The sequence below is a fragment of the Rhyacophila brunnea genome, unplaced genomic scaffold, assembly GCF_057557595.1.
Source record: "Rhyacophila brunnea isolate RB1 unplaced genomic scaffold, BYU_Rbru_1.0 scaffold_5, whole genome shotgun sequence".
NCBI lineage: Eukaryota > Metazoa > Arthropoda > Insecta > Trichoptera > Rhyacophilidae > Rhyacophila > Rhyacophila brunnea.
In genome coordinates, this window is record NW_028233170.1 from 4,173,323 (window position 1) to 4,199,182 (window position 25,860).

Below are 25,860 nucleotides of genomic sequence, written 5' to 3' on the forward strand. Positions count from 1 at the left end.
CGCGGAGAATTATTATTATTTTATGAACACCTGCGAGATGAAGCCGATCAGAAAACAGGGCTGTCAAAATAATATTAAGCATTCATATTTTTTAAATGTTAATTTCATCATGGTTTTTAATCAAACCTGTGCAAGTACGTACTGATAACTTGGGTGGATTTTGTAGCAAACATACTATTGATATATATACGGGTATATTATTATTATAACCCAATTCAAATTGAACATAGGTTGATACTCAAATACTATTATAGTATGTTTATGATTTCGAGAAAATAATACGATGGTATAATTAATCCATATCAATTATTTGAAAACATTACATTCGCACTTTGCACAAAATTACAAACACATTCGAAGTTTGCCGCACACGTACAGACCACGTGATATTTGTTTACGCAAAATCGTCGCTTTTCAAAATGGCGAATTTGATTACCAGATTTTACTGCGATGAATCAGTATGTTCCTTTTTGTCTTTTTTTATTCGTAGGTTTGTTTACTATGTACACCGAGAAATTTCCATTTATAAACTCGGAAACGATTTTTACAGAAGAGTTTTGGAATATAATGCAACCAAAACTGGAAAAAATTCTATCATGGGTGTTGACTTCCTGAATTAGCTAACCCCAGGTCCATGCCACTACGTGAACCACAGTGGATATTAAGCCATTTCCACACTGGCAACCTCATTAAATTTTACGATACTTACCATAATTGCTTAAGAAATTTTACAATAATTATCGTAAAATCTAACGAGGTTGCCAGCAAATTAACTTGTTGCCAGTGTGGACCCGGCATTAGATGCACAAAACTTAAATAATATATATTATAAATAAAAATTTAAAATTATAAATATATATTATGATTTATGTCTTCGACAGCCCTGATGAAATAAATGTGAAATATGAGTCGGATCAGTCACAGAGCAAATTTATTAACACAAACAACTTTGACACGACCTTTTTATATTAACTAGTAGACCAGATATTATGGACCACATGTTAAAAAATCATATTTTCAATTCTCAAGGCCATTTCTGTAGAACGTCCTCTTAACACATACGAATTATTTATATCATAAATATTTTTTGATTAAATAATAAATTTTGTATAGTGGTTGGTAACACCTCTGATTCTTAAATAATGATCTGTGAAGATGGTATACTTGTGAAAATATTCTAGGTAGGTAGGTACTCAGGTAAATGCATTCATTGTATTAAAAAAATCGGTGTGTGTACTTATGTACGCGCGTTAGAAGTTATACTTCTTTGGCGTAACAAAACAAAAACGAAACTTGTGATAACCTAGATTCTTCGACTAGCTCTTAATTTTATTATCTTGTTAAATTACACACTCAAGCAAAAGGACCGCTTATTGGGAAGCCGTTTGTTTATTTTTATACACTTTAACTCATATTACTAAATTAATTATATTATTATTTATCGTTGTTTTTATTTTTAAAGTAACAACTGCCACTATGACGTTTAATAGTTTGTTTACGTAAGGAATTGAAAATGGCCGATAATAATAAATTTGCTGCCTAGGCAACGGAACAATTCTAAACCATAATATTATACCTACTGTATAATCGTCACGATTGGAGTATCATACTGTGGCGTAATGGCAGTGCGTTAGGCTGATAACCGAACAATCGGTGGTTCGAATCCAATCGAGTGCGTTTATTTTTGTGTGAAAAAATAAATTATGTGTTACATGCCACACGCCAAAAATACACTCTGAACTGATTTTCCAAACGCGCCTAAAGAAGTATAGCTTCAAAAATTCTCAAAAGTATCCAGATAGTGATGATATTGTATAAATTGAGTTTACTAACTTGAGTTAGGGTCAGTTTTATTTTAGCAAGTACTTAATTACGTAAATTCTTCAATCTTTCATGTGCTTCTATTATGATGTGTACCTACAAATACACTGACCGATTCAACAATAATTATTATGAGAGATATGATATTTTAGTATTAGGAAAGCTTGAGTTAAAAGTTGAGAAAAATACCAGTATTTACGATAATTTTATTATTATAGTTCTATCACAAAACAAATTAATAATTATATTAGATTACTCACACATGCACCGCAAGCCAATTATTTTGTATGTTATAAAAAGTTGATCCTATAAAGAAATCGACAATACAATAACTTCACCGATTATTAATTATTACTAGCGAGACAGACTGGCGAGAGCCAGCTGGCTCAGCTAGTTATTATGATTATCGGCACTGGGAATGGAGAAGATTTTCAGTTTGTCTAATGGCGGCACTTCGCTTAGGGACGTCACTATGTAACGACATAACAAATTAATAATATAACAATGCTAAATTAGCTAAATCAATAATTTGAAGCCAAAGGCTACTGCGATGTATTGAATCGAAGATGTGGAAATGTTTTTCCTAAAAGCTACATCGATATAGACATAGAGTATAGATGCAACAATTGCCTCTGTCTTGGTTTCTGATAAATTAGTAGGGTTTAGCAAGACGCAACCCGGCGCACTCTGTCTCGCTACAATATTGGGTATCGTATCGAAAGAAAAGTATCTGTTTAAAAGTGTCGATATTTTTTTTTTTGACAGCTCTGCCCATCCCTAAACTCTAGTTTGGCGTTTATGTTTTTGAGGTTATCTTAATTTGTCGGCGAGCGGTTTTGTTTAAATTATTTAAAATATAGTGATTTAATTTTGTAAGTTCCACAAATATAATAGCGTTCCCCCCATTCCGGATACGCCGACACCTTTATTCAATATGTTGGAATACTTTATAATATATCGTGTTTAATTTATTATTGGTACATAATATTATAGTCGATTTAAAATTTAAAAACTTTTACGGATGGTATTTCCACTTTAATACGGTTCTTGTTGAATTAACGAGTTTAACAATAGTCACAGTTTTCATTGGGTAAAGATAAAAACTTCTGTTATAGACTAGCTGATCTTGTTTAATAACATGATGGCAGATAATGGATTCAGTTCCCTTCTGCATTCGGCCGAGCAACTCGCCACTGACGTCGAAGGAAATGAGGAATTACCAAGAGTTGAAAGGTCCCTCGGTCAAGTCTTGGAAGCTTCTCAGGAATTGTATTCCAGAGTGACACAGACTGGCGCACACGATATACAAGCGTAAGATATCTTTATTTTCTCAATTTGTGTACAAACGAAATTGTAAATTCACACCAAATAGTCATTGTGCAAGGCTGTCCACTAGTTGCAAAATACATTGCAATAATCCACCTTATTCCAATTTAGGCTCTAGTCATATGTATCTTTTTACGAAATAATGGATTTTTTATGAACATACCTCCTTGTTTTTGAGCAGATTTACAGGGCCCTTTTATTCTTCACATGATGCGTCTATTAGTAAGTCAATGTATGTAAAATACAATATTAATCAGTATATCTTTTAAAACTCGTAAATCTCATTGTGGTCAAAATTTTATCTATACCTACGCTGGTATTAGCGAATACAGTCGAACTTGGTTATTACTATCACGGAAATAGCGAGATCTCGGATGTAATGAGGAAACATTTATTGACATTTCAGTTTATGATTTTCTCCATACATTTATTCACTTTAATAACGAGCTACTTCTAGGGTATACCGAGCAAAACTGTTAATGTTTTGATCGTTTATAAACCCTAAACAATAACATCTGACCATACAGTTAACTAGACCGATGCCGCCGGGATCGGATTATGTTTATGACACTAATTGAGTGTCTTAAGTACCTAATTGGTGTTTTCGCCGACAACATTGAAAAAGTATCCACGCATATGGTTGAAATTGCATATACAAAATCCAAGCTTTGTGAAGTCAGTAGGTATCTACCAGCGCCGGCGGCTCAGCACTTCATTACCGTAAACAACTGATTTTGTAGTTCATGAATGCCATACTTGTTTCAGGGATTTTTACGATGGTTTTTAGATTTTTTATGTTCTATGCTTAAATAAATTGTGGCGTGAAAAATGTTATATAACGAATAATGCTTATAACAAGTAAATTCAGTCGATCCCATCTTCCTCGTAATAACCAAGGTCGACTGTATCTCTGTGTAAGATTCTTTCACCCATAACACATATTATATTCATTTAACAAATCAATCAACAAAACTTAAATCATGTCCATACAACATGAAAATTTGGAAACCCCGTCAATAGAATCATTGTCATTTTATAGAATTTTTTCTTTGAATTTAAAAATGGAATGGATAATTTAAATTATTAGGTCTGTGTCAATTTGTTCTGATTGTGTTATCTGAAATAATACAACCAATCATCAAATAATCGGCCACCATCTTGGTATTTTATAGGCAAAAAAAAACAAATTTGACTTCAAATTCTTTTTTATTCTCTAACAATTAGGCATCTCTTACTTGGATCGAAAGGAATAGATTTGCCGCAGATTTCTCAAAAGCTTGAGACGTTAAGCTCACGGAGAACGTTTGAGCCCCTCCATCCTATCGCCGATTCTGATATCGAGAGCTTTCTGCGGAATGAAAGGGAAAACGCTATTCTTTCTCTCATCGATGAAGTGAACAAATCAGTAAGTCTATTGTATTTTAATAATTTCCGAAGCAGAACCTTTTCTATTTTGTCCACGTTGATTCTCTTAGCGGATAAATAGCCAAATGAACCACAAAATATATGTCAATGTAGTTTTGTGACATAAAAATTTCATTCCTGTTCTATATTGAAAAAATCAAGCGCCTGTACTCTTGCATGAATTTACTGGTACCAATAGTGTGTAAATTAATCTATCGCAATAATAACTTTTTACATGTAATAGTGCTGACTGTCTCATTGTCTGCCAGTGGCGAAGGCTCCATAGTAGGCGATTATTTAACGCCTACCTTCTAAGAAAAATTGATCTTCAAGTAAATAATTTAATTTAAAATAAATACACTGAAAAATCCAAGCCAATTGAGAGTCATCTATCATCAGAATTTAGAAGTTTTATTTTGTTTAGTAAGGTTTATAACCATAACTAGCGCTGTCATGATTCAACTATATTATGAATTAGATCCTTTTTCCAGGTCTGTTTTGTATGACTTCAGTCTCATGGCGCCGGTCGCTATCTAGCTTTTTATTCAGAAATCATAGGTTGTTTAGTTAGCGCTTACATCCTCTAGAGCACATTTATTCAAAATAATTATTAATAAGATAATTTAAAAAATATTTCTATGGGATTCAATCACATATAAATAATTATTGATTGTTGTTAAAAATATAAAATAATTTATCTCGAGATTTTTATTTATCAGTTATTTATACCTAAGTCTGTGTTATAAAAGTATAAAAGTATTATAAAATGTCTAGTTTTACGGGTTAAATTATAAATTGTTATGGAACATATTATTATACACAACAACGGATATTTTCAAAGATGATAGGTAATATATTATTATGAGCGTATGTTACGTTTATAAATGTTTAGAAAAATACATAATTCAAACTACTTGCTTATTTATAAACTAATTGTATCAAACTAATTGAACTTTTGAAATTTCATCGATTTAGTGTGCCTATTCATCAGTAGTAATATTGGGTTATCTTCTTATTTCCCGTAAATATATCTGACAAGCGTGGTTATTCAACAGCCTACCTCTTTCCAAAAGTCACCCTTCGCCACTGTTGTATGGTGCTATTTGATTGTGAGAATTGGTAAACGTCAAAAATGATTGCGCAGTGTAGTTCATATTTTTTCCAGCAGGTTCACCACTATCGTTGTACTGCGCATGCACATAATATGTCATGGAAGTTTCAACTATTGTGTGAAAATTCAGAAGCTTCTGAACTTTTTTGATCCGTGCATGCAATCATGCAACATTCACAATAATACTTGTTTACACATGAATTTTCTTGTTATACTGTCAGCAGTAAATCCATGCACGTATAAGGTTAGGAGTAGTTTTAGCTAAATATGCTTAGGTTTTACATATCCATAGTTTTTAACCAGGGAACTCAGAAATAATGGGAACTGAAATACCTAACGGGTAAGGAGTAGCTGATAACCGATCTCGAGTAAGGAAGAATCCGGGATAAACTTAAACACGTGTCAAGAATATGTCATATGTCGAATACTGACAACTGCTCTCGGTTTATGCATTGATGTTCATTTAATATTGGTGTATTACACATACTATTGCACGTGCATAATGCGTGTTTTATTTTCATTGGACACACACATTCAAAATCCTGCATCAAAATGTAGGGTACTGAATATAGCCTATCGGAACTCTATTTATTATCTGTTCTGTGTTTTTAACATTGAAGAGTGATTTTTAATAATTCGCATAAGGCAATCGAGGCCATCCACCCACTGGCATGAGGCACTGTGCAATCAATGAAGTTTTATATCAACATGAATTGTGGAGCTAACCCCACAGTAGGTTAAAACTGATTTTAGTGCATATGGGCATCTCCGTAAGCAGCAGTGATAAAATTTCAATCCTTCTTGTAGTACATGGTTATTGAAGAGCATTTTCTTTCTTTCAGTCTTTACAAGCTATTGAAGAACAAAAATGGGAGCACATGGTCTCCGAGTGGAATCAAGAGAAGATCAAATTGATGAACGCAATGATCGGCCCCTCGCAAAATTGGCTCGACTTGAAACGCGTTCCCGAAGCTCCCATCTTGGCTGAGGTGAACCCAAAGAAGATCGGCCGGTCCATGTTAGACGATCAGGAAATGGCGTATGCGAAACAAGTTCATCAGCACAACAAGGTTGTTCTGCAAGGCGCTATGAGGCCATCGCTTGTTCAAAAGTTTTCATTGGTCGCCGAAGAGTTTGATGACCCAGTACGTGTTTATTTTCTTACCCTTAAGTATTGAAATTTTATATGTAATGCAGTGTCCTTTATATTATAAGTCGACGACTAGGAAAGTTATTGTATTTATCATTTTTATAATTTCAAATGAATATAATATCTTCTTATGAATGTATCTTCTGTGGATTCTATTGAGAATCGCCTTATGTAATAATTGAATGTTATCTTTTGCAGAAAGTTAAAGAGATGTGGGGTATAATCAAAACAATCTCCAATATTCCTCCACTCGCGAGAAATGATGACCCTCTCAAATCACGGGCCACTCCGGTTGTGCAAAAAGCCATTATCATGCAGGGACGAAACTATCTACAACAAAGGTATATTCAAAACACATCTTTTCATTTTCTTGTTGCCAAAAATGTATACTAACTCTACATTATAAAAAAATATGCAAAGCTATATTGTTAATAGAATTTTTGATATGACCATTTGGAACTATTATATAACATTTCTAAACTGAACTCATTTAAAAAGAAGCACTATTCTGAATATAAATCTTGCAGAAATGTCATTGAACAAATATCATCAGACGAATTATTAGAATGCGAAAAGTCATAACTTGATGTGCGGCGGATTGGTGTACTAAAATCCCTTCTCGTGCTTCCCTATTTTGTCCCGTCACCATGAAAGCATTTGTGTGTGCTGTAGGTCATTTAGATGTGTTAATAATGCAATTAGTTTTGACAAGTTATGGTATTTTCCGACCATATCTGATCCTAATTAGATCATATTATGGGCCCCACAGAGTAGAGGTTCGTATTCGTATTAACAGATTTTGTTTTCACGAGAAATGGATGTCAGCCACTTACTCAACCTATTAGGTCCACTATACACCTACAATACGTATGTGTACTTGTCAGACCCAGGATTCGAACCTGGGACCCACGACGCTGCAGGCCGACACGTAAGCCGCGCGATCATCGTGGGTGTGATGGTAGAAAGATAATAAGTCTTACTGTGAAGAAAAAAACAACAAAAAGAACTTATTCGGGCAATAAACAAATCATTTCACATTTCAATGTTGCTATATTATAACTAAAAATATACCAACTCAATGAGAAAAAATTGACGTATGTTATTGTATTTTATAAAGGAAGTAGGGAATAATATCTTCCAATCCTGACAATATTCTCACAATCTATAACAACCTGAGCGCTGTCGCCGTGTTAATAATTTTGCCCAATATGAAGGAAGTGGAAATATTGGGTGCGTCATTATCGGAAATAGTGTACGTGGGGCTGGACATTCATTATGTTATCTACCTCAGCATGAAAACGATGACATTATTTCGCTGCCTCAGTACAAGTGTACACTATTTGACAAAAACCTGTTAAGAGAAAATGGCTGTCAAAGTTTTTGAATAAAAATAAGAGAGTAATTAGATATACTTATTATTATGTAAATATCCTAAAAAATGAACATTTTATCTAAAATTATAAAGAAGTACCTTAAATTCCCTCCCATATTTAAATTAAATCAATTTATGTAATAAAGTGTAGTATTGCAATAAAACAATTATACTCCTTTTATATTCATCATACAAAATAATGTATCTGAAATATTATGGTAAAATAAATTTCTGCAAAAATAGTGCAGTCTTGCCCAGAAACTTCAACTGATTCTCCATATTTTGTAATTTATAAGTCAAAACTGACATTTTGTCAAATTGTGTACCCTTGTACTGAGGTAGCGATTTATTACACTAAAATAAAATCATCAATGTTTCTTCTCAATAGAGGCGTCTAATTCCAAAAAGCGATAAGTCCACATTTGGTCAAAATCGAGAAAAAAATACGCACATATTTTTTGTATAATTTTACACAATATGTATTGATCTATAAATTCCAAAACGCGACATAACCCTAGGCAAAAGAAATATTTTAAGTCTCGATTTATTACAAAAAGCGCCAAGTCCGTGTTTCATATTATTTAAAGCTTGGTTAATTTCGCGCATGTTTAAGTCAACCAATAAGGGAACGTTCAATATTGAAAAAGGCGTCTCCCATGCGGTAGCATCTGGGAAACTCATGACAGTGCCACGGAAATATGTGCCTTATGCAGAGTAAATTAAAAAGTGAGGTACAAATAGCACTACTTCCAATTTTATTTTGCCTCTATTTATTACATTTAAGAGTTTATCGGCTGAAACAAATTGCCATTTGGTTCTAATTTTAACATAGAATACAACGGAAAAATAATCTCACGTTAAAAGAAATAATTGAAGCTTGAAACATAAAAACGTTTCCCGAAAATATTGAATTGTGGACTTGTCGCTTTTTGTAATTAGACGCCTCATATGTACTGGAGGCATTATATATACAGGAGCACCATGGGTATTTCAAAAGCTATTCTCAGTTGTATTGTACACAATACAAATACAAAAGCAAACCGCTTTTGCTGTGCCCATCGCTGCCACTGTAGAATGATTCCGATAAGTAGAGTAAACTTTACACTGTATGCATTCTTATCTTCATTTTCAGGTATAAAACCTACATGCGAAGTATTGTGATGGATAATCTGCAAACTGCTCAGAGGGGGGGAATACCCGGCACCTATCCTTTGGTGCGAGGGTTTGTTGGTTTAAAAATGCAAGGCCAGTCTCTATTGGGGCTCACAGACGGCCAGTTGGAAGGCCGTCCCATTTGGCCCATGGTTTATTATTGCCTCAGAAGTGGGGACCTAGAGGCAGCTCTGCATTGTGTCAAACAGTCTGGGTTAGAATGAATTTCATAACTTATAATGTAACGCAGGTTTTGTATATATTATTATTTGGTGCCCCCAAGTAGGGGTTTCTTAGTATGTCATATCCGTTGTGATGTCGGCGATGATTTTTGATATCTTTTACCTGTCTCTGAGATTCTTGAGATGAGACATTCTTATTACATGTCAGTGTTTCGTTTACTGGAAATTTTCCCATAAATAATATGCAGAAATTATGTAATGAATACCTTTCATAAACATTTCACAAAATATGTATGTATTAATGGAAATATTAAATCTTATTCTGATTTGTAATTATTGACATGTATCGTTTGCATTTGATTATAGGCCAGGATTTGAAGACTTCATCGAGGTTTTAGAAGAGCTAATCAAAAAACCAGGATGTCCACTTAACAGTAAACTGCAGACTTCAATCAATTTCCAGTATAGAAGAAACGTCAGAAATGCTACTGATCCTTATAAGAGAGCTGTAAGTTACAAATTTTTTATCTATTTCATTGGCCAGTATCGGTCTGTTGGAGTACACTGAGAAGAACAATAAGTACTGTTACAGTTGTGAGAATCCGCTACACAGACCAACTTTAATTTTATAGATTTCAAAATCACCATGCTTTCGGGACATACATGATTTTGAAAAAAAACTAATAGAGGTTCTTAATAGGAGAACACGAAGCGACAGTTATTTTTTCCTGCATACCTGAAAAGATCCTTTAGAGTCGCTAGTCAAAAATTTACATCAAACAATGCGCCTGTAACCTCAATTCACGTTTTAAAAATGTAATGAAGGCTTTTTTTGTGACGAGTGGCAAACGCTAAAGCAGTCCGTGTTTGATACACAATGTAAATTCCTTTGTTTGATTAAAAACTTTGTGACCACTCGGTAAATACGATTTTTAAATACACCTAACCACCCTCAAATATACACTCCCACTAGGGCTACACCCTCTGCCACCCTTGCGAAATAATAATATTATCACATTTCTTTGGATGAATTCATTCTACACGTTAATTAAAAATTGTGTATATTTATACAAATAAATCTGGAATCATTAATCCCACTCACCTACCTAGTCTAGTTTGTTTGCAAGCGATTGTTGAGCCGTTTGCAATCGCATTAAGAAATAAGCAATTGTGGGTAGCAGATGTCACCATCATTTTATTGGGTGAAATGCAATCAAAATAATCCGTAGATTCTATTGAAATTAAACAGATGAAATCTTTTCTCATCCTAATTTAAATACACACAAATAAGCCGATTTACAATATTTGTATGTATGTAGCACTAATTGCATATCATGGTTATTATGATTTCTTTACAAGTAAAGGTATAAGTTAAATAATTGTTTACATGCTATTGAGTCTTCACAAACAGCTAAGTTTGAAGTCAGAAAACGATAAACTCTTTCTAGGTTAGTCATGTCATTTTCTAGCTGTAGATTCAATGTTTTTTTTGTTTTTGTTTCTATAGGTGTACTGCATTTTAGGATGCTGTGATGTAAGCGATGAACATCCAGAAGTTGCGAAAACAGCTGACGATTATCTCTGGTTGAAGCTATGTCTAATTAAAGAAGAATCTGGCTCATCCAATTATTCAGAAACATTCACTTTCTCTGATCTGCAAAAAATGATTCTGGAGGAGTATGGTAATTATTTTTTTTTCTACATAATGCGATTCTATTATCAAGATAGTGATCATGTTACTTTCATGATTCTGTTTTGAATGTTGACTTCTAAGTATTTTCTTTCATCAAGGACCTTTCTTTCCAGGCGAATCACATTACAGAGCATATGAACAACCTTTGGTATATTTCCAAGTCTTGGCATTGACAGGACAGTTCGAACCGGCTATAGAATTCCTTTCACGGATACCAAGGTATAATTTTACTTGTATTTTCTTATTGTATGCTGTCATGACTATATTTACTTAGTGAATAAAATCTTGCTTGCGATCCTCGTGACTGGAAGTCCGGCACAGACAAACTGAGGAGAGTTTGTCTTCAATGGTTCACAGAAAATTGGTGGTCTCACCTACAAAGTATCGAATACGTCAATGTGACGTCTTCGTTATTCACAAAACACACGTTGCCAAGTGGAGCTCCTCAGATTCGTCGAATGCGACTGTTTCGTTTGAAAAAAACATCTGCTATTGCAATCGACAAGTTGCATGCTTCTCGGATTGGTCATTCCTATACCGGCTCGCCGATCACCGCATTCTATTCTATACTTTTCGAAGGCTACGCGCGACTGTCGCTAGGTAAATGTGTGCGGTCTTCACAAGCAACACTGGATCGCCTTTCTCAGAAGGTTTGATTTATGGCTGTGTGGCACACGAGGTAAGTTTAGATGTGAGAGCCGACATAAAAATACACGCCACACGCCTCGCTTTGCAAAACACCGCTACTGAGGCCTTACGCTAAAGATAAACAAATCCAAAACGAAATTGCAAACTGTTGTTCATAGATTGCAATAATATACAGTCACATTGTATGTAATAATAAAATCATATTATGCGTAGCAAAATGAGTTAGTTTTAATGTAACTATTTTGTCTTTTCCAGGTATCAAGTACATGCTGTTCATATGGCTATAGCGCTTAATGAATTATACTTATTAGGAGGACCGAGAACTGTCCAGGCTCCCTTAAGTAAGAAATAAAACATAATTTACCTACCTAATTAATTTAAACATTACCTATTTATTATTGTCTATCACTGTTACAATATATTATCTATTGAAACCGAAAATTATACTGCCATATCTTTTTTTATTACTTACGAATAATACTGCGAATGCTTAACAATGCAGTCTGCGAAAATTATAACTTGAAGTGTCATGGCCGCCGTTGTGGCGCTGCAATATATTATGAAAGGATACTTTTTTCCCTCCTTTGATTTAGAATGTGAATATCAAATACAAAAATAAAAATCAGTGGAGATATTTTTAGCTATAATGGTAACACTGAAATGTCAAAGAATATTTAGCTGTCATTTCAGAGACGTCATCGACCTTATTTATAGGGCCAGTGAGCTCATTTGTTTTTTTTCTTCTTCGCAGTAGCTACCACTACCACTTTTCAACACTTTTTGCATTATTAATACGTTTAAACACCTTTACATGAACTTGCAGCACGCACAAATAACGAACGTCAAATGATTGCACAAGGAGGAAATGGCTAGGGAGGATTGTAGTTCTCGAAACGGCCACGCTTCACGTTATACTTTCCGCAATCTAGTTACATACTAATTCAATATTAAAATCACTATCAAATGTAAGCTTTACAAAATTCATATGATTGCCTCTATGTATAGACTTCACAAACCAATGTCGATAAATTAGTAAATTTCACACAGGAATGCAATCTTGTTTTGGCTCTCCTGAAAAGTAGTGTTTCCTTTTTGTACACACAGGAATTATTGATTCTATTTCTTGAAATCGTGCGTCTATGTTTAAAACGGTTATTTTTTTCAGTCTCTGTAGACATTGAGGATCCCATTCCGATGAGGCGACTGAATTTGGCGAGACTAATATTACTTTACGTTAGAAAATTTGAAGTCACAGATCCAGCGGAAGCATTGCAGTACTTTTATTTCTTGAGGTGTGTGTCATTTTATCTCATTTTTAATACTTTCCTTTTAAAAAACTTGCTGACTAAATAATAATATATATACATATTATGACCAAGTGTTACTATAATTATTCCAGGAATATGAAAGATGCGAATGGGAAAAATCTTTTTATGGTTTGTGTTGGAGACTTGGCGTTGGAGTGCAGAGATTACGATGCTCTCTTCGGCCGGATCGACCCCATTACCGGAGTCAGAACACGAGGATTAGTGGATCAATTCAATTCTTCATTAACCGACAGCAAGGTGAGTGTTCTTTCCGTATTTGTTACGATCATAGTGAGCCAAACAAAGTTGACATATCATCTGAATCGAATTGTGCTTTTTCTATTCTTACGAATACTGGGGGTTAATAAACGCTCAATTTGTAATGATGATGATATTGTAAGTCCGGTTTTTGGGAATGGGACAATTACTATTACATAATAAGTGATTTTAATTTATTCAGGGAACCCAATCTGAAGGCTTTTCCATGCCTTTAATGTTAACATATAAATACGTAGGGCTATATTGCTTTAAGAATTTCGAGCTTCCAGTACCTATTCGTCAACCAATATATCACGGCTGCGATTTCATAGTGATGTATGTAGTATAGCGCACTGAAGCAGAGGGGTCGGGATATATTATATTATGAATGTGAAAGATCGGGGGATGTTTTTTTTCAGCAGATTGCCTCTAAGATGTCCGCAGCTATGATATAATGGTTAGTAAAGCTGCCATTTCTTATTTTATTATATCATCATCATCAGCCGGGGTGAATCCAATGCTGGATGAAGGGCTCCCCAAGCTTCTTCCAACTCTCTCGGTCCTGTGTCGTTCGCTGTCACGTATTTCCGCCGAACTTTATCAGTTCATCAATCCAGCGGCTTTTAGGGCGACCCTGTGGCCGTTTCGTGCCCCTTGGGTACTGTTGGATGACGGAATTTGTCCAGCGGCCGTCCTTTCGGCGATTTGGCCCCGCCCATCTCCATTTCAGCTGTTTGGCAACGTCTATTACATCGCGTACTCCTGTCTGCTTCCTAACCCATTCGTTTATCTTACGGTCCTTTCGCGTGATGGCCAACATACACCTCTCCATGCCTCGCTTTTATTTTATTATATAACTTGTTATAAATATTATTCTTGACTATGTTTTTATTCTTTACAGGTTATTGCCGCAAATGTAGCAGATGATCTAGTCAAGAAGGGTCTCTTTGAAGATGCAATCAACATGTTTGATTTAGCGGGGGTGAGTTTTTCACCTTCTTTCACACAGTTCCTGCATCTGGGTCAGAAATCTTTTGACTTTGCATATCTTATCAATTTATTGTATCAACCGTAGAACAGAGGCTAGAATCTACCAATATTAATCCATGGGTCGCAGGTCCCACAAGTCGAATTTGCATGTTGTTTTTTTTTTTACTTAATACAATGTACATATTATGATGGGAATTCTTCACATGTACCCAATTGATTGAGCAAATAGGTAACAAACAATCCTCTAAAAAAGTTGGTTAAACAACTATGGAGTGCCATACTACATGCACAACAATAATTTATGGTTAACTATTTCTTTTATTCAATGAATAATTCACAAGATTTAAGAATATATCATTCTGATTATTGAACATATATAATTTAGAAAAACACTTTCTGAGAGCATACATTATAACCAATAGAAAAAATCTTTTTTGAAAAAAGTAAGCCAACCCGACGGGGATTCGAACTCCGTATCTCCCAGGTATACGCCCTGATCCGCTGCATTACCAAGTAGCTTGATTTGGAATAACATTGATGAGTAGGTATTAATATTGACCAATAGTTAAAATTTGTCGCTATTAGTATGTCACCTCGTAGCATAATGGTAATGCAGCGGATCAGGGCGTATACCTGGGAGATACGGAGTTCGAATCCCCGTCGGGTTGGCTTACTTTTTTCAAAAAAGATTTTTTCTATTGGTTATAATGTATGCTCTCAGAAAGTGTTTTTCTAAATTATATATGTTCAATAATCAGAATGATATATTCTTAAATCTTGTGAATTATTCATTGAATAAAAGAAATAGTTAATTATAAATTATTAGCAAGTGCAAGTAGTTACATCTAAAAAATATTGGAGAAATTCCACGACGTCGGTTAGTAATCAAAGTAATAAGTAAATAGTTACCTACTTTGATTTAAGAAACAAAAATCGATTGCCAAAGTAGCTTGATTTGGAATAACATTGATGAGTAGGTATTAATATTGACCAATAGTTAAAATTTGTCGCTATTAGTATGTCACCTCGTAGCATAATGGTAATGCAGCGGATCAGGGCGTATACCTGGGAGATACGGAGTTCGAATCCCCGTCGGGTTGGCTTACTTTTTTCAAAAAAAAAAGATTTTTTCTATTGGTTATAATGTATGCTCTCAGAAAGTGTTTTTCTAAATTATATATGTTCAATAATTTATGGATTTGACTGATCAACTGAATGTTAAATTGTATTAAAATGTTTGCAGTTTTTGACATAAGCAAAGATAACTGTGAAGCTTACTATGTACAAATGAATCATCTACAAAACAAAATGCTCTTCATCCGTCTTAGTAATCATTTTTTGAATTCCACATTCTTGTATTTAGGATACATCTACATATAAAGATAGGATATCTTCAACATCTTTGCTAATGACAGATTCGACTGGTGATACATTCAAACTTAATTAATTTGCTCGTAAATCATTTTCACAATCCATTCACGTTTTGCTATTGTCTCCGCTGTTTCAATTTGAAGTCTTTCGCCTGCGTATACTATACCTATAACCTTGTTTTTTGTTATAAAAAATATCATTAATCTATTCCAGAATGTTGAACGAGTATTTGAGATGTGCTGCACTCTCTTGAGCCAAGTCGTAAGTGAACCGATGAGGGCCGGATCACTTCGGGAGAGACTCACGCACACGTGCCACAAACTCAAAGACAGACACATCAACACCACGCTGCCCATTCAAACGCAACAGACCTTTGCCATCCTGACCAAGTTGGTCACATTCTTTGATCAATACCATGCCAATAACTACGTGGGAGCACTTGAGGTCAGTATAATGGATTGTCGCAATGAACAATCTGACCTCACTGGAAAGCTTTTTTTTATTTAATAATCATTTACTGTCCAATCTACTTTTACCTTGATCGGCTGCATAATATATTATTGTCATTACCACTATAATCTAATCTGGGTAATCTCTCCCCACTGCCCTCGCCTGATTGATGCTGTGTAACCTTCTACATAGTCGAGCCACCTCAGTATTTTCAGGTCCGGGTTGACTAAATGTCAGTGGTGAAGACTCCTCAATATGCGATTATTTAAAGCCTAATGTGCGCCTGTACAAATGCATGAATTTACTGGCACCAATAGTGTGTAAATTAAACTGTCAAGATAATAATTGTTTACACGTACAGTGCTGATTGTTCTCACCAATCTCATTTTTCAAACGTAAGCGAGACGCGTTGTTGTCATTGTATGGTGCTATTTCGCTGGTTGTGAAAATTGATAAATGTCAAAATGCTCTGCGTGTTGTAAGTTCATATTTTTTTCCAGCATATTTCCCACTATCGTTCTACTGCGCATGAGGAGTCATGCAAATTACAGCTGTTGTGTGAAAATTCAGAAGCTGCTAAACTTTTTTGATCCATGCATGCAGTATGCAGTCTTTGAGCAGTATGCAGTATGCAGTCAGGCAAATTGCATAATTATCAATTAATTAAACGAAAAAATTATTTTATATTACGTTATAATATCAGTAACAGACCAACAAAGGCATATATATTGTAATAGTTGTCACAATATATCTACCTGCAGATGCGCTACAATTTCATTCATTCAGAGACAGGCTTTAAACGCAAAGGCTTTAAATAAACCATTTATTAACATTTTTGCACTTTTTATTATTTTTCGACTAACTTTAAATGTGGTTTTCAAATAATTTTAATGTTTTAAGTAATTTTATTTCAGCATTCACTTTTTTTACCTATTTACTTATATACAGTCAAACTTGGTTATTAGAGGAAGATGGGACCGAGTGAATTTGCTCGTTATATCAGAGAATAGGTATTTTTAAATGAGCGGTCAAATAACACAAAACGTTACAATTTAAACAAAAATACACATTTAGAATTTTTCCCCGAAACAAGCATGGCATTCATAAACAACAAAAGAAGTTGTTTATTGTAATGAACGTGGTAGGTACTTACTGACTTCAGCTTCGATTTTTTACATGAATTTTACATTTTACATGTGCGTGGATACTTTTTTAATATTGTCAGTGAAAATACCAATTAGGAATTTAGACACTTAACTAGTGTTATAAACGTAATCCGATCCCGGCGGCATCGGTCTACGGTCGGATTTTATTGCTTAGGGTCGAAAATGGTTTTAAACGATCTACACAATAACAGTTTTAAGAAAATTTGTGATGATATTTTTGCTCGGTATATCCGATAAGTAGATCTTTATAAAAGTGAATAAATGTATGGAGAAAATCATATACAAAATGTCAATGAATGTTTCCTCATTACATCCGAGATCTCGCTATGTCCGTGATCATAATAACCAAGTACGACGGTATTTGCAAAAATAAAATGTTCTATTTACAGTATAGAATGTGCTCGACGGTTTTTATGATTTTCTCTATGAGGTAATCGACTGAATATGTTGTATAGACCCTTCACAAAATGATGCCCATATGGTAAATGTCTTTTCTTTTCGTTAATGCGATAAATGATATTATTTATTTTTTTATTTTAGACGTTGGCTGCTTGCAAACTCGTTCCATTGAGTTCTGATGAAGAGCACGATAGAGTGGCCGCATTCAGACGATTAAGCGGCGAGGTGTGTAAAGTCATTCCCGATGTCCTCTTAGCCACCATCACCATCCTTTACAACAAGTATCAATCGCTGCGAGGCCAAGACCACTTGGTGCACATGACCGCTGAAGGCAAAGACAAGGTGAACAGTTTGTCACATTCAATACATTTTTGTTAACCTCAATTATCTAGACCAGTGGTCTTCAAACTTTGTCGACTCAGGGAACCCTTAGAATTATAAGCTTTTTTCGGGTAACCCCATCCCATCCTTAGAAAAATATATCTTAAAATAATTACATATTTTTACACAATTTGTCGAAGTCTAGGTCTATTTGTCGAATTTTTTTTTTGACTGATCTAGACTAAATAAAAAAGTATATTATGTATCATTTTACACCTACATACTGTGATTTTCAACGTCATACACAAAATGGGATAACAATGTACTTATTTTTTTGTCACAGTCCTGGGATTTAAAAATACTTTTTTGTTATGTATTATGTCAGATTTTATTTAAATAATAACAGTTATCAACATTAAATATAAACATAAGCACAACAACATTATAAAAAAATAATCATGACATCATAAAACCATCGACACCAACTTTAACAATAAAAAATGCAAGAAATAAAAAATAATATCTAATGATTTGAACAATACATTTACTACATGCAATATTTTATAAAATCTAATTTTATAACAAGGACTTTTTCTCTATAATCCCAGTCTTAATTTTTTTGTCTATGGCCCCTAACAAAACTTCAAAGCCAAATTTGTTCCCGCATGCAAATCCTAAACTGATTTGAATCACTTTAGCACTTTATTGTGCGCATGCTCTAAACTAATACAATCTGAAGTACACTAGCTGGAGCATGGAATTATAGGTAATTATCCATTTACCCTAATCATTAAAAGCCTTAATTTGACACTGCAGCAGTGACACGTCGCCTATTTACCTGTAGTAGTATGTCATCTGTCACTTTGGGCGACGGTTTGAAACATTTAGAATCATTCAAAAGCAGTTCAAATCTACCAACAAGACTCATCGACATATCGTTTGACACAATTTCAGTTTGCTCTAGTCAGAGTTTGACTTGCAAGCGTAGAATTATAATCAGAATTGCACCTTAACCATTTTCCGGACATCGGTGGATGATTCAAAAGGCATGCAGAAAAAAATCTATTTTCACAACCAACTTGGAATGCCATTATCGAAATTTTTTCCCACATTATTAAAATGTTTAGTTCGAAGATACATACAATCGCCGTGATGTCTTCTGATATCCTTTGTTGATAATTCGCAAGCTTATAATATATTCTTCTTGGTTTCTAGCAAGTGGAATATCTACGCGAGCAGGCAGAAGCGTTGACAAGCTTCGCGGGGAACATCCCGTACCGTATGCCCGGCGACACGTACAGCCAACTGACGCAAATGCAAATCTTGATGCACTAACCATCACTTCGTTTCTTACGCATTACTTATTTTTATAATTTTTTTTTTTACGTTCACAACATTCGAAATAAAATCTTACTTAATAACAGACATAACATGACTTATTTGTTCTGCCATTCTCCGCTGTTGTCGGTGGATAAGCTTGTTATCATAATTCCAGAGCTGAAGTCCACTGCCGAGCCTTCTTTAACCTAAACAAAAAGACTCAACATGATTCAAAATGCAAAGTAGTAAAACCCACAATACAGTCGAACTTGGTCATTACGAGGAAAATGGGACAGACTGAATTTACTCGTTATATCAGAGAATAGGTATTTTTAAATGAGCGGTCACATAACACAAAAAGTCACAATCCAAACAAAAATACACAATTAGAATTTTTCCCCAAAACAAGCATGGCTTCATAAACTACAAAAGAAGTTATTTATTGTAATGAACACTGGTAGGTACCTACTGACTTCACAAACCTTGGATTTTTTACATGCAATTTCAACCATATGCGTGTATACTTTTTCAATATTGTCGGCGAAAACACCAATTAAGTAGGTACTTAGACACTTAACTAGTGTCATAAACGTAATCCGATTCCGGCGGCATTCTATCCAGTCGGATTTTATTGCTTAGGCTCGAAATATTTTTAAACGCTCGAAACATTCACAGTTTTAAGAAAATTCTTGACCATATTTTAGCTTGGTATAACCGATAAGTAGCTCGTTATAAAAGTGTATGGAGAAAATCATAAACTAAAATGTCAACGAATGTTTCCTCATTACATCCGAGATCTCGCTATAGCCGTGATCGTAATAACCGAGTTTGACTGTATATATTAGTTCATTAAAAGTCATGTCTCAAATAACATGACTTCTCCAATCACTATCGTGATTAACCAATAAATTGATACATACTCAGGGTGATTCATCCCGTTGACCGTCTAGATGTGTACTTTTCAAGCATGATAAAAAAAACTACTAATTGTAAGTATCAACCTCAAAACAATATATATATTCATTCGTAAATAAGGAACAATGAATACTTCTACTATTCCATATCGTTATGCTCCATCTGTAGCAAAAATAACAAAGAAAACTACGTTGAACAAACTGGCTGAAATATTCTAATGCATGGTAATCGCCAATCTGACATTTAAATGATAGATCATTCGATATTGACTAAAAAGTATCTTTATACCTCGAAAGATCGCCTGAATTGTTCATCTGCATCTGCAACTTCCTATTATTTGTTATAATGGTATACTACAAGGTTCTAACTGTTCGTCCTTGAAAAAACAAACCCAACAATGAAGTAGTATTCTAAGCTGCCTCATTGTTACTTTTGTTTCTCCAAGGACAAACACTTAGAACCTTGTAGTTCTCCACTCGCGAGCTGTTGTGATGTGTTGAAAGTTTTAATTGACTAAATCAGTTCCCCAGCAAGCAGTAAATGTATATTCAAACCACAATCAGTCTAAGACGTTTTCACATAGAAACATACATCATTTAGAAGGATTTTTACCCTATCATGAATGTCAAATCATTGAGATAGCAATAGCAAAGTGAAAGAAAATCATCTACACATCGAAGATAATTTTTACACAAAATTTCTTACCATCACTCGTCTCGTTTTTAGGCTTTTAATTGTTTTAGTATACTTACGTTTCTGTAGTCCAGCATCATTTCTTTAAAGACGAGAAAGTCGGATAAAGTAAACAGCATTTCAAATACTTCTCCGTCAAGATCTGTTTTCATGTTCCTGAGATTCACATAAAATATTCATTTAGTGTTACATATTCACACAATAGATATTTGATAAATCAATATTTGGACAAGGTGCAGCCAATGATAATATCTTTCTTTTAATCTAATTATAGGACCCTCAATTTCTCTTACATATTAATAATGAATATAATCTTATCAGTTGACTTACTCTAGTTCACAGAGAAATTGTTTCATGCAAAAATCCGGGATCCGGTTTGTCAGATGAGTGTCAATAAAACTTTCCAACAATTTTGTGTATTTGCTGAATATGTCCATGTATATTAGTTTATTTTCTTCATTTTTATCAAAAGCCTGGCAATATTCTTCCATAAAATCAGAAATTACTTTCTAAAAATTAAATTATAGAAAATGTAAATTATACAATTTTATTGACATAGCTCGCTCTCTTCTCTTTCCTCATGTCACCTTGTCATAGAAAGTAATGACGATTCCGCTTAATTGGGCCACTGATTAATTGTGGCAACCGCTTATTTGGGCCAAATCTCAAGAACGGAAACCAAACCAAGGAACCGACAGTAATATATTATAATTGGAACAGCATTCCGCTTAATTGGGACAGTAAATTTTGGATCACAATACATATTATGTTACACGTAATAATATGTAATGTGATATTAAATTCATAAAAAAACAGCACTTAAATTACATGTTGCGTTGTTTTTAAACAGATATCACATAATGTTTACCGTCGCGTCAGTGTGGCGCTACACCAATCGATAGACCTGTTTAACGTTGGACTCGACCACTACATACTACTACCATACCGTATTCAATTACCGCTACACCGCCTCACATGTGCGACATAAATGTGTAAATTTGCCTATGTCAATTTTATTTTAAAGAAAAATATTTTTTTAATTTTATGTGGAATTTGCTAGTCCCGATGTGTCCCAATTATATTATATTATCCAATACCGTATTTATATATTATCAATATTTATCCAATAAATATACAGTACACCCGATCCTTGTTTTGCACGGTTTCGAAATATTTACACTGATTTTTTTGCTTTAACACAAAAAGAATAAAAATATGCAATGAACCGCACGCCACTGATGCATACATATGTTGTCACCTTATGCCGCCCAGAAATACATACGTACATACATGGCGCCACTAGTCACGCGCCGCGTGCTTCGGTGTCAGCGTCATTAAAAAATATTTCCAGCAATGAGAGTGATTTTTTGCCAGAGAAAAACAGCAGTAAACGGGCAGGTTTATTGTCAAGTAACGAGACTGAATGAATATATTTATCTATTCTAAATTTAATTTAAATCGAAAACTATGTATTTTTATGTATAAATAATAAATAAATTCTATTTAAGTTTGAGTACAAGAATTTCGTATTTTGAGTTGATTCAAGTAATGGAACCTATCTACCATTTTTGTATGGGCATCTTATCTTTTTTTACACGATTTTGTTTTGCACGGTAGTCTTTGGTATGTATCCCCCGTGCAAAAAGAGGATCGGGTGTATATATTATTTACATAAAAGTTGATGGTCAACAACCATTAGTTCTAAACACAAAACAAATCCTACTTATCTCTAATGTATGGTAGGTTTTGTTTTATAAGTATGAAACATAAACTATGTAATACTATGTTTCAAATGATCGAAACCACAGAAACAATATATAAACATACCACATTACCGAGAGGCTAGACAGTTTTGGCATGAAACAAGACATAGTCAGAGGGGGATTGAGTAAAAAAAAGCAATGCAATAGGCTTGATGTAAGTGCAGTCCACAATATTAACTATAATAATAATCACATTAGCCCTGCCTAATTCCCGCACGCAAGAAAAAATCGTATCTGCGCATATCTATAGTTAAATGTTTCATTATTTAGTAAACTGTATAATATAACAGATTTAACTTTGATTGAGCAGTTGTATGTTATATTGTAGTGTTTTTAAATAAAAAAAATATATACAATCTGGCATTTAACATGTTCTTTCCTGAAACACAATAATCTTCCGTTTTTTATAATATTATAAGGAATGAAGTTAATTCTTTAAGAAGATTATGGTACAGATAAATATTGCTACACCTAACGAATGGTCCCCATTTGTGGATGTCTCCTCTGTGGATCAAAGAGGCCCGAACCATTATCAAGCCGACGCATAGTAAGAGTTGATTGCGAGAATAAAAAAATAAATATCCGGCAACATTGTAAATCCCGGCCATTAAAAAAATATCTGCAACGCTGCAATTGTACTGCTTCGAAAACGGCAGTTTGTTTTGGTGGGCAGATGCTCTTAGACATTTAAAATGTAAACACATACATTACGCTCTCCGAAAAAATTTATAAAAATGTAGTATTTTTTTTATTAAACACCACAACATGCCGTGAAGCCCAATAATAGTGGTAAAACTCCCAGGCTTGAGGAATTTACATATTAGATTATGTAAATATATTTTAACCTCACTGAGAATCGAAACCAGAACTCTGTGATGGAAGCCAGCGCCTAATAATCATAAAGTAATAATTAAATAAAATCGCTGTTTTCGACCATCATTCCGGTGTTTAAATTATTCACTTCCAAGTCCCAAATGACAGACAATGTCCAGCATACTGAGCGAGAACAGGAAGCATCTTCTCACTCTCCGACTTGACGGAAGATGGCAATATGTACTATTTTTGTCAATGTGTTAATATGCTGACCCTAGATTTGGCATAAACTGCATAATCTTATGACCCAAACCAACACTGAACCTAACAAACGATATTAAGTTTAACCTTTAGATATATTGTAAGATGTCCTGTTTCATGAACAGAAACAAGTGAAATCAGGATATTGAAACTTACATGAAAAGTGCCATCCACAAGGATATCTTCAATGTGGCCAATTATAATATCAAATTGGTGATTTTTACTATCACCTGCTGCTACCTGAATTTGATTTTTGACCACATTCAAATAACATTGCTCCATTATGCATGTATTCAATCTCAAAAAATATTATGAGATGAGATAACGTAATAATTCAATAAGATGTCAGTATTTTCGTAATACAGCTGAAAACTATTATGATTCATTGTATTTCATAAAGAAATGATCTGAAAGATGAAGTTGTTTACAACAATTACCATGGTAACGATATTTAAGTCAAAACAATAGAACTTTCCAATCAGGTATGCCAACATAATTTAAATTATTGCCATAAATCAAAATCTTCAACTTTTGGTAAATAGAAAAAATGACAAAGAGGGCGCTTGATGGGGATACATGTAAATAATATGTATTACATTTCACCATAGCACAGTTCGCTGTGACCTTTCTTATCTAAAAGAGATGAAAAAAGGAAGTCAGGCAGGAACCGCACCAATTTTCATTGCCAATTTCGCCAAAATTCATGAATTCAAGAATGAAAACCTAACCTAACCCAACAAATAATCCAGTTTATCGGCTATTTTCAAAATTTGTTTGCCGCTGGCTTCCTGTAAACCGACAAGTACCGTGTTTTATTTATCTCAGTACTATATGACCCAAAGAGGTTCGACGGTCTTTAATATACGACCATATATTTCCGATACAACATTTCACGCTGAAGTGTGATACGGCGAACTGCAAACGTACTACTTTCCGGAAACGCTTGATGGAAGAGCATGCATCTAAAGCTATTTTTTTTTAATCTGCACTCTTTAAATTATTTTATTTTATTTCATAAAATGGACGAAAATTTTGAATGTATGAAAGCCTGATGCATGGAATTTGTGGAAGCGCTGAATTGAATTTAGGTGGTCTCCATATGGGTTTTTCTGAAAACTTGCAGTACCATGTATGATCATGAAGTTCTATGAAGTTGTTGGTCATCACTTGCCTTGAGAGATTGTGAAGCTGCTGGATTGGTGTTGAGACTCTGTGGCTTGGTACTGGGAGGGAGGGATTGGTCATGTGGCGTTGTCGGTAGGTAGATATTTGCTACCTGGTGATACCATGAGGTTGTGGTGTTGGGGCTGCGATTACGCGCGATCCGTGATATTCTATGTTGAAAAAATTTTGCGGTTCACGCATTTCTGATTGTTTGAACTAGGTAAATTTACCGAGTCTGAATTTTTTCACTTTTGGTGCGTTATATTGTCAGCAAACATTTTCTTTTTATAGTACCTATGTTTATTTATCACATCAAGTGGGATTATGTTTAGTGGGTGACTAATGAAATCCATATGAACACTTTTGACCGAAGTGACATTTTGATGGCAATGGACTTATGGCTTACTCGAACTACATTACACGAACTGGCCAAGTATCCTAAATCCCAAAAATTATTTCATATCGAAATAATTCAAAACTAATTTTTAAGCCATTTGTAACTTGACAAAAAATATTCCAGCCAAATGCTGTAACGCCTAAACGTAAGCTACTGGTGTGTTAATAAAAGAAAATTCTCAATTTGTAATAAAATAATATAGGTAGGTATATAAAATAATAAATAAATCCAATGCCTACAGTTTTTTTCACTTGGCTTGGACAGTGACGGTATATAATGTTAATTTATGAACGTTTGCATTATGACTGTGCTGTTGATGGTTCCGAGCCCTGCCTCGGACTGCTTTGAGCAACAACGCTACAACAGTATATGAGGCATATATTTTCATCACAAATCGAAAAATGAGTTAAAGA

At 34.3% G+C, this 25,860-nt stretch overlaps 2 protein-coding genes across 2 annotated transcripts; one reads left to right on the plus strand and one right to left on the minus strand.

The window, feature by feature from the left end:
- Positions 1 to 2,607: 2,607 nt before the first annotated feature.
- Positions 2,608 to 19,549, plus strand: LOC147065925 (nuclear pore complex protein Nup93-like). Its single transcript, XM_085955945.1, has 16 exons — positions 2,608 to 2,693; positions 2,937 to 3,132; positions 4,372 to 4,552; positions 6,505 to 6,807; positions 7,011 to 7,153; positions 9,317 to 9,550; positions 9,885 to 10,026; positions 11,026 to 11,200; positions 11,325 to 11,430; positions 12,115 to 12,200; positions 13,025 to 13,151; positions 13,259 to 13,424; positions 14,326 to 14,406; positions 15,999 to 16,229; positions 17,942 to 18,142; positions 19,337 to 19,549. The coding sequence occupies exons 2-16, from the start codon at positions 2,960 to 2,962 to the stop codon at positions 19,454 to 19,456; spliced, it is 2,469 nt and encodes an 822-aa protein (XP_085812071.1). The 5' UTR covers positions 2,608 to 2,693; positions 2,937 to 2,959; the 3' UTR covers positions 19,457 to 19,549.
- Positions 18,493 to 25,635, minus strand: LOC147065926 (ADP-ribosylation factor-like protein 2-binding protein). The gene is made up of 5 exons (XM_085955986.1): positions 25,058 to 25,635; positions 24,043 to 24,293; positions 21,380 to 21,558; positions 21,109 to 21,205; positions 18,493 to 19,647 (listed from the first exon to the last, which is right to left on the minus strand). Exons 2-5 carry the CDS (start codon positions 24,166 to 24,168, stop codon positions 19,558 to 19,560), a joined length of 492 nt encoding a protein of 163 aa, XP_085812112.1. The 5' UTR covers positions 24,169 to 24,293; positions 25,058 to 25,635; the 3' UTR covers positions 18,493 to 19,557.
- Between the last annotated feature and the right edge of the window lie 225 nt (positions 25,636 to 25,860).